Source organism: Ranitomeya variabilis, chromosome 3 (genome assembly GCF_051348905.1).
Source record: "Ranitomeya variabilis isolate aRanVar5 chromosome 3, aRanVar5.hap1, whole genome shotgun sequence".
In the NCBI taxonomy this organism is placed as follows: domain Eukaryota; kingdom Metazoa; phylum Chordata; class Amphibia; order Anura; family Dendrobatidae; genus Ranitomeya; species Ranitomeya variabilis.
This window is the reverse complement of record NC_135234.1, coordinates 778013876-778027222: the sequence shown is the minus strand read 5'-3', so window position 1 is coordinate 778027222 and position 13347 is coordinate 778013876. Positions and strand designations below refer to the sequence as shown.

At 43.9% G+C, this 13347-nt stretch overlaps 1 protein-coding gene across 1 annotated transcript in view; it reads left to right on the top strand.

Annotated features, from left to right (window-relative positions):
- CHRNA10 (cholinergic receptor nicotinic alpha 10 subunit) overlaps nt 1-13347 on the top strand; it is a 140711-nt gene that overhangs the window by 76276 nt on the left and 51088 nt on the right. Inside the window, exon 3 of the mRNA XM_077298921.1 lies at nt 418-572. Within this exon, the coding sequence (XP_077155036.1) occupies nt 418-572 (155 nt within the window). The remainder of the gene's footprint in view (nt 1-417; nt 573-13347) is intronic.

Sequence of the window (13347 nt, the reverse complement as noted above, 5' to 3'; positions counted from 1 at the left end):
AGGGCTGCACTCACTATTCTGCTGTCACCACCAGATTTGCACTCTCTATTCTGCTGTCACCTCCAGAGCTGCACTCACTATTCTGCTGTCACCACCAGAGCTGCACTCACTATTCTGCTGTCACCTCCAGAGCTACAGTCACTATTCTGCTGTCACCTCCAGAGTTGCACTCACTATTCTACTGTCACCTCCAGAGCTGCACTCTCCATGTCGGCAGCTGTGATGCTGTACATTCCTCCTTCCCATGGTGAAATGCTGGGGGCAGTGGTGCACGGCTCTCCCTCTCCACTGGGGCATTTATTGTTGCCCTTGAGCCCCTCCTGCCCCTATCTCCGCTATTAGCTTAGTGCAGCGTTGTGAGTGCAGCTCTGGAGGTGATCCTTGTGGCCTTATCACTGACTCTGGTTTCTTTCGCAGGATGAGCGGAACCAGATCCTGATGGCGTACCTGTGGATTCGGCAGGTGTGGTTTGACGCCTACCTGCGCTGGGACAAGGAGGACTATGATGGGCTCGATACCATCCGTATACCTAGCAGTTATGTATGGAGGCCTGACATAGTCCTATATAACAAGTAGGTCGGATGGAGGTCGCGGCTCATCGGCTGGAGGCTCTGTGTCTGGGGAGGCCGGTGACGGTCACTATGGCCGCGATTACAGCTCCGGAGTGTCCTCGTCATGTAGAGCCATGTGGTCAAGCGTCACTATGTGACCAGGAACACTGAGGCCATAGCGGTCATCACCCAGCTCTCCCAGGAGCAGAGCGAGCTACACGGCTGATATGCAGGGTCCGAAAAAAGTCTTCACACCCCGGATCTTTTCCACATTATATCACGTTACTCCCAGAAACTTAAATGTATTTTATTGGGTTTTTATGCTATACAACACAAAGTAACAAGTGTTATTGATGTGTAACGGAAATGATAGAAGGTGTACTAACTATTTTACAAATATAAATCTGACTTTAGTAAGGTGCATTAGTATTCCGCCCCCTGTAGTGGGATGCCCCTAAAAAATCAGGGATAAAGAGGAGAAAAGAGTAAAGCGGGGTTAGGTTATGGAGAAGAGTAAAGCGGGGTTAGGTTATAGAGAAGAGTAAAGCGGGGTTAGGTTATGGAGAAGAGTAAAGCGGGGTTAGGTTATGGAGAAGAGTAAAGCACAGTTAGTTTATGGAGAAGAGTAAAGCGGGGTTAGGTTATGGAGAACAGTAAAGTACGGTTAGGTTATGGAGAAGAGTAAAGCGGGGTTAGGTTATAGAGAAGAGTAAAGCGGGGTTAGGTTATGGAGAAGAGTAAAGCGGGGTTAGGTTATGGAGAAGAGTAAAGCACAGTTAGTTTATGGAGAAGAGTAAAGCGGGGTTAGGTTATGGAGAAGAGTAAAGCGGGGTTAGGTTATGGAGAAGAGTAAAGCACAGTTAGTTTATGGAGAAGAGTAAAGCGGGGTTAGGTTATGGAGAAGAGTAAATCGGGGTTAGGTTATGGAGAAGAGTAAAGCGGGGTTAGGTTATGGAGAAGAGTAAAGTACGGTTAGGTTATGGAGAAGAGTAAAGCGGGGTTAGGTTATGGAGAAGAGTAAAGCACAGTAAGTTTATGGAGAATCATAGAATCATAGAATGGTAGAGTTGGAAGGGACCTCCTGGGTCATCTGGTCCAACCCCCGGCTCAATGCAGGCGTCACTAACCCATCCCAGAGAGATATCTGTCCAGCCTCTGTTTGAAGACTTCCATTGCAGGTGAACTCACCACCTCTCGTGGCCTCCTGTTCCACTCATTGATCACCCTCACTGTCAAAAAGTTTTTTCTAATATCTAATCTGTGTCTCCTCCCATTCAGTTTCATCCCATTGCTTCTAGTCTTTCCTTGCACAAATGAGAATAATGATGATCCTTCTACACTGTGACAGACCCTTCAGATTTTTGTAGAAAGCTATTAAGTCTCCTACTCAGAAGAGTAAAGCGGGGTTAGGTTATGGAGAAGAGTAAAGCGGGGTTAGGTTATGGAGAAGAGTAAATCGGGGGTTAGGTTATGAAGAAGAGTAAATCGGGGTTAGGTTATGAAGAAGAGTAAAGCAGGGTTAGGTTATGGAGAACAGTAAAGCAGGGTTAGGTTATAAAAAATAGCCCAAGCTCTGAACTTCTCAGGGAGCATCAATCCATCATACAAAAATGTAAGGGGTATGGCCCAACTGCAAACCTCCCAAGACATGGCCGCCCACCTAACCTGACATCTCCAGCAAGCGGAGCACTAATGAGAGAAGCAGCGAGAGGCCGATGGTCACTGGAGGAGCCGCAGATCCACAGCTCGGGGGGAGAATCTTTCCACAGGACGATTATTTGCTGTATCCCCCCCAAATCTGCCCATTACGGAAGGGGAGCAAGAAGACAGATGGACGGATCATAACTTGTTACTTTGTTTCACATAAAATCCCAATAAGATACATTGACGTTTGTGGTGTAAGGTGAACAATGTGGAGAAGTTCCGGGGTGTGAAGACTCTCAAGGTGCCATAACTGATAACGATACAACTGATCACGGTGGTCCCATCCGCAGCGCTCGATGTATACCGCGCCGGACCCCCAGCCCTGTCCTGGCCTCCTGCTGATATCCGGGGCCTGTTAATGGCTGGAGCCCCTCTGGCCCCTGGGGTCAGCACGCCCGGCCCCCCATCACTCGGGGAGAAGGTGTAACACTATCACAGGCGCAGCTGCTGTGTGAGGCGGCTCATGTTCTGCAGCAGAGGTGACTCTGGGAGCCGAATTACAGCAACAACCGGGACAGGACGTGTGCGAACATCCCCGGGGAGCGGGCCCTGCCAAGTCACCGGCCCCAGACTGTGCCTGCCCCCTACTGCCAGCTCCTGGCATCTGCATGTAACCATGTACGTTATCCTCCTGTCACCTCCAGAGCTGCACTCACTATTCTGCTGTTACATCGTGTCTTATCCTCCTGTCACCCCCAGAGCTGCACTCACTATTCTGCTGTCACATCGTGTCTTATCCTCCTGTCACCCCCAGAGCTGCACTCACTATTCTGCTGTCACATCGTGTCTTATCCTCCTGTCACCCCCAGAGCTGCACTCACTATTCTGCTGTCACATCGTGTCTTATCCTCCTGTCACCCCCAGAGCTGCACTCACTATTCTGCTGTTACATCGTGTCTTATCCTCCTGTCACCCCCAGAGCTGCACTCACTATTCTGCTGTTACATCGTGTCTTATCCTCCTGTCACCCCCAGAGCTGCACTCACTATTCTGCTGTCACATCGTGTCTTATCCTCCTGTCACCCCCAGAGCTGCACTCACTATTCTGCTGTCACATCGTGTCTTATCCTCCTGTCACCCCCAGAGCTGCACTCACTATTCTGCTGTTACATCGTGTCTTATCCTCCAGGTCTTTTATTAAATAAAATACTTTACATGACAATAACTAAGATACATTACAAATAAAACACAACAGAACAAAACATAAGAACAAAGCTCCAATCAGACGATAACAAACGACAAAAATCACAAAGAAATAAACCAGAAATGGAACCAAAATGGAGAAAGTTCATGACCTACAAATCAGGGACGAGAAAGAAAAATTCCAATAAAAATAAAGAAAGCAAAACTAAAAGACAACAAACAAAATACTCATAACTTACATGAATACCCCTGTAAAAATTTTACATAATGAATAGTATAAAATCATATAAGACCCCCGGCCCAGCTTCATTCATACTACTATATACAACCCCAACTACATTCACACCGTCCTATATACAATATTATATACAATATATACACTATAAACACATTATACTAAACCAAGTATTATACAACACCGCAAACACAACAAAACCCTACTGGTCCCACTGCCTCACCTTACAGCCACCCCCTTACACCACCACATTCACCCCACAACAAACCTAAATACAATACAGTGTACAAATTTTTATATATATATATATATATATATATATATATATATATATATATATATATATATATATATATATACAAACTTCAAAGAGACCAGTAGCGCCAATCAACAAAAAAAGCTGCAGGTAAAAGTACAAACCCACCCTGTTTGTATATGGTAACAACCAATAAATAATAAATAATAATTAATAATAGAATACCCGCGCTGAATAATCCCTTCAAATTGGAGTCTGTCCCGGAACGTAATCTTTCATTCAGGGTTCAGGTGCGTAAGTCCGGTATGGATAATATACAAATAAGGCACAGTTACCTTAAGGATCTGTAGCGTTACCGTAGAATCTTTTGTGCAGCTATGTAGAGGGTGCCGCTTTATCGCCAACTGGACTGTGCGATATCTTCAGGTAGGCAGGCTATGTGCGCTGCCCCGGCCGGTGGCAAAACGCCCCAAGCTCGCCTACCACGTGTAATCGATGAGCGCTAGTGTAGCCGTTAGGTACTCCGCCGTAGCAGGACCTATCGTGACGTCACGAACACGTGGGTAAACACGTGATTCGGCTAGGGAGAGCGAGAAGGACCACATCCAACGCGTTTCGGAACTGCCGCGTTCCTTCCTCAGGGATGGTCCATAATAGCATTCCCCTCCTTTAAATAGACTCTAGCGCTCACCCTTTATTGATGTTAATTAAAGGCAAAAAGCTCAATTTCACTGTTGAGACCCCTCGGAGCTAGAGAGTCCAGTTCAAATATCATTTTAGTCTCTTCTCTGGACATTTGTTTAATAAAGTCACCTTTTCTCCAGCTCCTGTGCACAACCTTCAAGCCTGTAACGGAAATGTCCCTAAGTGAGCCCCCATGATGAACCAGAAAATGTTTGGATAACGGGTGACCTTGAAATTTATTTTTAATATTCCGCAAATGTTCGTTTATCCTCACATACAAGGGGCGTTTAGTCCTACCCACGTAGATCTTATTGCACGGGCACCTTATGGCATAGATAACCCCTATTGTATTGCAGGATATGTAATCCCTAATTTGCCAGTCCCTGTTAGAGTTGAAAAATGAGAGTTGTTTTTTTATATTTAGTAGTCTACAGGGTTTACATCTCCGACACGGATAAAAACCTGGCTGTTTACAAAAGAAGGGATACTGTTTATCCCGATGGAGATGTGGTACTGTAGGGGCTATTTTATTGCCCAAATTGTTGGCTCTTCTATAAATGAATACTGGACGATCGGGGATTATCTCTCCTATTATCTTATCCTCTTTTAAAATGTCCCAATGCTTACTTACTATTCTCCTAAGAAGATGGGTGTTTGCATTAAACTGGGTGATAATAGGGACCAGTTCGGATGGTGATTGTTTATCTATTTTAGTTTTATCTTTAATCAGGTGGGATCTCGGCATTCCACTAATTATCTGCTTTGTATTAAATAGGGAACTATAACAGTACCCTTTATGAATAAATTTCTCAGTAAGAATATCCACTTCCCGATTAAAATCTTGTGCCCTAGAGCAATTCCTATGAGCACGTATAAATTGACTCTTGGGCACATTTAGGAGCCAACTAGGAAGATGACAACTCCCCAGAGATATGTAATTGTTCACGTCAGTGGATTTATGGAAGGTTTTTGTGCAAATTTTGCCATTATCAATAAATATAGTAAGATCCAGAAAGTCAATGGAAGTGGTACTGGTGGTAGCAGTAAAATTTAAAAAATACAAATTTTTATTTAAATTAGTGATAAAATCCAATAGTAGTTGAGGACCACCAGACCATATAAAAACAATATCGTCGATAAAACGTTGCCAGAGTACCAGGCTCGCACCCAGGGAGCCCGCACAATAAATTGTGTGGTGCTCCCATTCCCCAACATATAGATTTGCATAACTGGGTGCGAACCTGGTACCCATAGCAGTGCCCCACTGCTGGGAGTAATAATGCGTATCATATTTAAAATAGTTATGGGTTAAAATAAATCTCATGCAGTCTAAAATAAACACAACCTGTTCCTTTGGGAGATTACCCTGTCTTTCTAAGAAAAATTTTGAGGCCTCACAGCCCTTGTCATGTTGAATAACTGTATATAGGGATGTGATATCCAGTGTACCTAAAATGTAGTGATCCTGCCACTCCACCCCCTCTAGGATCCTCAATAGATCTCCCTACTATACATAAGTGTTTAACTAATCCCCCTGGTCGGCCCATTATATCTGGGGTGGGTTGTCTAACGGACAATATGTCCAAGTATGTTGACTGCCATTTACAAAAGCTTGTGCCTACGCTTCCCTCACATTTGAAGGACAGTACTCATCTATTGAGGATCCTAGAGGGGGTGGAGTGGCAGGATCACTACATTTTAGGTACACTGGATATCACATCCCTATATACAGTTATTCAACATGACAAGGGCTGTGAGGCCTCAAAATTTTTCTTAGAAAGACAGGGTAATCTCCCAAAGGAACAGGTTGTGTTTATTTTAGACTGCATGAGATTTATTTTAACCCATAACTATTTTAAATATGATACGCATTATTACTCCCAGCAGTGGGGCACTGCTATGGGTACCAGGTTCGCACCCAGTTATGCAAATCTATATGTTGGGGAATGGGAGCACCACACAATTTATTGTGCGGGCTCCCTGGGTGCGAGCCTGGTACTCTGGCAACGTTTTATCGACGATATTGTTTTTATATGGTCTGGTGGTCCTCAACTACTATTGGATTTTATCACTAATTTAAATAAAAATTTGTATTTTTTAAATTTTACTGCTACCACCAGTACCACTTCCATTGACTTTCTGGATCTTACTATATTTATTGATAATGGCAAAATTTGCACAAAAACCTTCCATAAATCCACTGACGTGAACAATTACATATCTCTGGGGAGTTGTCATCTTCCTAGTTGGCTCCTAAATGTGCCCAAGAGTCAATTTATACGTGCTCATAGGAATTGCTCTAGGGCACAAGATTTTAATCGGGAAGTGGATATTCTTACTGAGAAATTTATTCATAAAGGGTACTGTTATAGTTCCCTATTTAATACAAAGCAGATAATTAGTGGAATGCCGAGATCCCACCTGATTAAAGATAAAACTAAAATAGATAAACAATCACCATCCGAACTGGTCCCTATTATCACCCAGTTTAATGCAAACACCCATCTTCTTAGGAGAATAGTAAGTAAGCATTGGGACATTTTAAAAGAGGATAAGATAATAGGAGAGATAATCCCCGATCGTCCAGTATTCATTTATAGAAGAGCCAACAATTTGGGCAATAAAATAGCCCCTACAGTACCACATCTCCATCGGGATAAACAGTATCCCTTCTTTTGTAAACAGCCAGGTTTTTATCCGTGTCGGAGATGTAAACCCTGTAGACTACTAAATATAAAAAAACAACTCTCATTTTTCAACTCTAACAGGGACTGGCAAATTAGGGATTACATATCCTGCAATACAATAGGGGTTATCTATGCCATAAGGTGCCCGTGCAATAAGATCTACGTGGGTAGGACTAAACGCCCCTTGTATGTGAGGATAAACGAACATTTGCGGAATATTAAAAATAAATTTCAAGGTCACCCGTTATCCAAACATTTTCTGGTTCATCATGGGGGCTCACTTAGGGACATTTCCGTTACAGGCTTGAAGGTTGTGCACAGGAGCTGGAGAAAAGGTGACTTTATTAAACAAATGTCCAGAGAAGAGACTAAAATGATATTTGAACTGGACTCTCTAGCTCCGAGGGGTCTCAACAGTGAAATTGAGCTTTTTGCCTTTAATTAACATCAATAAAGGGTGAGCGCTAGAGTCTATTTAAAGGAGGGGAATGCTATTATGGACCATCCCTGAGGAAGGAACGCGGCAGTTCCGAAACGCGTTGGATGTGGTCCTTCTCGCTCTCCCTAGCCGAATCACGTGTTTACCCACGTGTTCGTGACGTCACGATAGGTCCTGCTACGGCGGAGTACCTAACGGCTACACTAGCGCTCATCGATTACACGTGGTAGGCGAGCTTGGGGCGTTTTGCCACCGGCCGGGGCAGCGCACATAGCCTGCCTACCTGAAGATATCGCACAGTCCAGTTGGCGATAAAGCGGCACCCTCTACAGAGCTGCACAAAAGATTCTACGGTAACGCTACAGATCCTTAAGGTAACTGTGCCTTATTTGTATATTATCCATACCGGACTTACGCACCTGAACCCTGAATGAAAGATTACGTTCCGGGACAGACTCCAATTTGAAGGGATTATTCAGCGCGGGTATTCTATTATTAATTATTATATATATATATATATATTTTTTTTTTTTAAATTATATTTTCATTTATTTATTTATTTATTTATTTATTTATTTAAATATATATATATACTAGCTGTACTACCCGGCTTCGCCCGGGTTAATGACTGCTGTTAGCAAAATAGAATGTGTTAACAAAAATTTATTCTGCACACAAAAACCACAAAACAAATAGATAGAAATGTAATTATTAAAAGGCAAAAACGAAGCTAATAGAAGCATTTCACAACATATATTAGCTTTGTTATACTGAGAATGTCTTTGTTGCCTATATTAACCAATCAGAGCTCAGGTTAATTAACTGTAGCAAAATAGAAGCTGAGCTGTGATTGGTTGCTATTGGCAGCCTGATAAATCCCCAGCCAACAGGAAGCCCTCCCCCCGGCAGTATATATTAGCTCACACATACACATAATAGACAGGTCATGTGACTGACAGCTGCCGGATTCCTATATGGTACATTTGTTGCTCTTGTAGTTTGTCTGCTTATTAATCAGATTTTTATTTTTGAAGGACAATACCAGACTTGTGTGTGTTTTAGGGCGAGTTTCATGTGTCAAGTTGTGTGTGTTGAGTTGCGTGTGGCGACATGCATGTAGCGACTTTTGTGAGATGAGTTTTGTGTGGCGACATGCGTGTAGCAACATTTTGTGTGTCGAGTTGCATGTGACAGGTTAGTGTAGCAAGTTGTGTGCAGCAAGATTTGTGCATGGCGAGTTTTGCGCGTGGCGAGTTTTATGTGTGGTGCGTTTTGAGTATGTGCAAGTTTTGTGTGAGGCAACTTTTGCATGTGGTGCAACTTTTGTACATGTGGCAATTTTTCTGTGTGTGCAAGTTTTGCATGAGGTGAGTTTTCCATGAGGTGAGTTTTGCACGTGTGGCGAGTTTTGCGAGCCTAGTTTTGCACGTGTGGCGAGTTTTGCATGTAGCGAGTTTTGCACGTTGCGAGTTTTGCGTGGTGACTTTTGTGTTTCGACTTTTATGTGGCGAGGTTGGTGTGTGTGTGGTGAAATGTGTGCTGAGGGTGGTATATGTGTTCAAGCACGTGGTAGTGTGTGGCGCATTTTGTGTGTGTGTTCATATCCCCGTGGTGGTGTGGTGAGTATCCCATGTCGGGGCCCCACCTTAGCAACTGTACAGTATATACTCTTTGTCACCATCGCTCTCATTCTTTAAGTCCTCATTGTTCACATCTGGCAGCTGTCAATTTTCCTCCAACACTTTTCCCTTCACTTTTTCCCCATTATGTAGATAGGGGCAAAATTGTTTGGAGAATTGGAACGCGCGGGGTTAAAATTTCACCTCACAACATAGCCTATGACGCTCTCGGGGTCCAGACGTGTGACTGTGCAAAATTTTGTGGCTGTAGCTGCGACGGTGCAGATGCCAATCCCGGACATACACACATACATACATACACACATTCAGCTTTATATATTAGATATACCTGTATGTAATCTCCTGTATATAGTATATACCTGTGTGTCATCTCACCTATATATAGTATATATCTGTGTGTCATCTCCTCCTGTATATAGTATATACCTGTATGTCATCTCCTCCTATACATAGCATATACCTGTATGTCATCTCCTCCTGTATATAGTATATACCTGTAGGTAATCTGCTCCTGTTTATAGTATATACCTGTGTGTCATCTCCTCCTGTATATAGTATATACCTGTATGTCATCTCCTCCTGTATGTAGTATGTACCTGTATGTCATCTCCTCCTGTATATAGTATATACCTGTGTGTCATCTCACCTATATATAGTATATATCTGTGAGTCATCTCCTCCTGTATATAGTATATATCTGTATGTCATCTCCTATACATAGCATATACCTGTATGTCATCTCCTCCTGTATATACTATATACCTGTAGGTAATCTGCTCCTGTATATAGTATATACCTGTGTGTCATCTCCTCCTGTATATAGTATATACCTGTATGTCATCTCCTCCTGTATGTAGTATGTACCTGTATGTCATCTCCTCCTCTATATAGTATATACCTGTGTGTCATCTCTCCTGTATATAGTATATATCTGTGTGTCATCTCCTCCTGTATATAGTATATACCTGTAGGTAATCTGCTCCTGTTTATAGTATATACCTGTGTGTCATCTCCTCCTGTATATAGTATATACCTGTATGTCATCTCCTCCTGTATGTAGTATGTACCTGTATGTCATCTCCTCCTGTATATAGTATATACCTGTGTGTCATCTCACCTATATATAGTATATATCTGTGAGTCATCTCCTCCTGTATATAGTATATATCTGTATGTCATCTCCTATACATAGCATATACCTGTATGTCATCTCCTCCTGTATATACTATATACCTGTAGGTAATCTGCTCCTGTATATAGTATATACCTGTGTGTCATCTCCTCCTGTATATAGTATATACCTGTATGTCATCTCCTCCTGTATGTAGTATGTACCTGTATGTCATCTCCTCCTCTATATAGTATATACCTGTGTGTCATCTCTCCTGTATATAGTATATATCTGTGTGTCATCTCCTCCTGTATATAGTATATACCTGTGTGTCATCTCCCCTGTAAATAGTATATACCTGTGTGTCATCTCCTGTATATAGTATATAGCTGTATGCCATCTCCTCCTGTATTAGCCCTCGTTCACACGTTATTTGGTCAGTATTTTTACCTCAGTATTTGTAAGCTAAAATGGCAGCCTGATAAATCCCCAGCCAACAGTAAGCCCTCCCCCTGGCAGTATATATTAGCTCACACATACACATAATAGACTGGTCATGTGACTGACAGCTGCCGGATTCCTATATGGTACATTTGTTGCTCTTGTAGTTTGTCTGCTTATTAATCAGATTTTTATTTTTGAAGGACAATACCAGACTTGTGTGTGTTTTAGGGCGAATTTTGTGTCAAGTAGTGTGTGTTGAGTTGCGTGTGGCGACATGCATGTAGGGACTTTTGTGAGATGAGTTTTGTGTGGCGACATGCGTGTAGCAACTTTTTGTGTGTCAAGTTGCATGTGACAGGTTAGTGTAGCAAGTTGTGTGCAACAAGTTTTGCTCATGGCGAGTTTTGCGCGTGGCGAGTTTTATGTGTGGTGCGTTTTGAGTATGTGCAAGTTTTGTGTGAGGCAACTTTTGCATGTGTTGCAACTTTTGTGCATGTGGCAATTTTTCTGCGTGTGGCAATTTTTCCGCGTGTGCAAGTTTTGCGTGTGGCGAGTTTTCCATGAGGTGAGTTTTGCACGTGTGGCGACTTTTGCATGTGGAGAGTTTTGCGCGTGGCGAGTTTTGAGCGGCGACTTTTGTGTTTCTACTTTTATGTGGCGAGGTTGGTGTATGTGTGGTGAAATGTGTGCTGAGGGTGGTATATGTGTTCGAGCACGTGGTAGTGTGTGGCGCATTTTGTGTGTGTGTTCATATCCCCGTGGTGGTGTGGTGATTATCCCATGTCGGGGCCCCACCTTAGCAACTGTACAGTATATACTCATTGGCGCCATCGCTCTCATTCTTTAAGTCCCCCTTGTTCACATCTGGCAGCTGTTAATTTGCCTCCAACACTTTTCCTTTCATTTTTTCCCCATTATGTAGATAGGGGCAAAATTGTTTGGTGAATTGGAAAGCGCAGGGTTAAAATTACACCTCACAACATAGCCTATGACGCTCTCGGGGTCCAGACGTGTGACTGTGCAAAATTTTGTGGCTGTAGCTGCGACGGTTCAGATGCCAATCCCGGACATACACACATACACACATTCAGCTTTATATATTAGATATACACACACACACCTACTCTAACTATCCCGCCACCCCTGATCCAGCTCTGGCCACAAAGTTCAGGAATTATCCAAGCTAGGATCAGGCCCCAAAGTTTTTCCCCAGGCGGGGCCTGGGCCAGGCCAGATCAGTCTCTTATCACCGCCGTTGAACCCCCCAATCCCCCCACCCAACCTAACTAAGACCCTCCATTATACACACTATATACAATATATACAATACACTATATACAATATATACAAAAACCAACATCACAGAACACAACCTACATACTCACCACCCAAGGCTCAAGTTCGATGCCTGCAAACCTTCTATTCAGGGAACAGAAATACAAAACAAAAACCTAGGGTGTAAAGATATCAGCCCACCACCAGGATATAGGAGCGCTAACGGACTAAGGCACCCCGAAGGAGAAACCCCTCCAGAGATGGGCCGCCCTCCGGGCACCCAGTCCTCCGCTCTCCAGAGAACGCACCTTAACCAGGGCACTTAGGATGCTGCTACAAACTTCATCTACACGGAGGATTTTACTCTGCGTCGTAACTAAAACTCGTGCGTTCCACGTGAAGTACCTGACCACTGCGCTGACTAAGAATAAAGTGGCTCGGTCCCTTCTCCCGAGGTCTCTGAACGCTCCATAGGCCCACTCGGCATAGGACAGAGTGGCCAGCCGCGGCCAACCAATGGAAGCACCCACCCTGTTGTACACCTCTGTATTAAAGGGACAATGAAGCAGGAAGTGCTCCATGCTTTCCAGCACGGTAGCACAAGCCTCACGGGGAGAATTCCGGTCCACGGAGCTCCTGTGCTTCAAATTGTCCCTCACATACAACTTACCTTGGAAGCAGCGCCAAGTCAAGTCCCAATACTTCTTGGGGATCCTGCTAGAATTTAACAAACTTAACCCAACCTCCAGATCCCGACTCGGGCAGTCCTTGAGGACCAATGGTCTCTAAAAATGCGAAAGCAAGACCCGCATGTCGAGGAGTTTCCTCGGGAGGGACCTCACTTCCCACATTCCCAGACCCCACCGGCGCATCATCTTCAGAACTGGGGTAACATAAGCCAGGAGATGCCCGCGCGGTGTGCGAAGATCCTTCAATCTTCCCCCTGTCTCCCATTCCTGGAAGAAAGGCTGAAACGATCTGCAGCGCCCCAGAGTCCTGGTCGTTGCAGTACTGTGGCTCCGCCACTAAGGGGAGCTATGATACGTCAGATGGCACTGAAGGAGTTCACCTGATCAGGTATCACAGACACCAATACATTTCACAGCCGGGCCACCAGGGGGAGCTAAGGGTTCTATTCACTAGGCCACTCCCCACCATTGTGGGTAAACTGGGGGTCA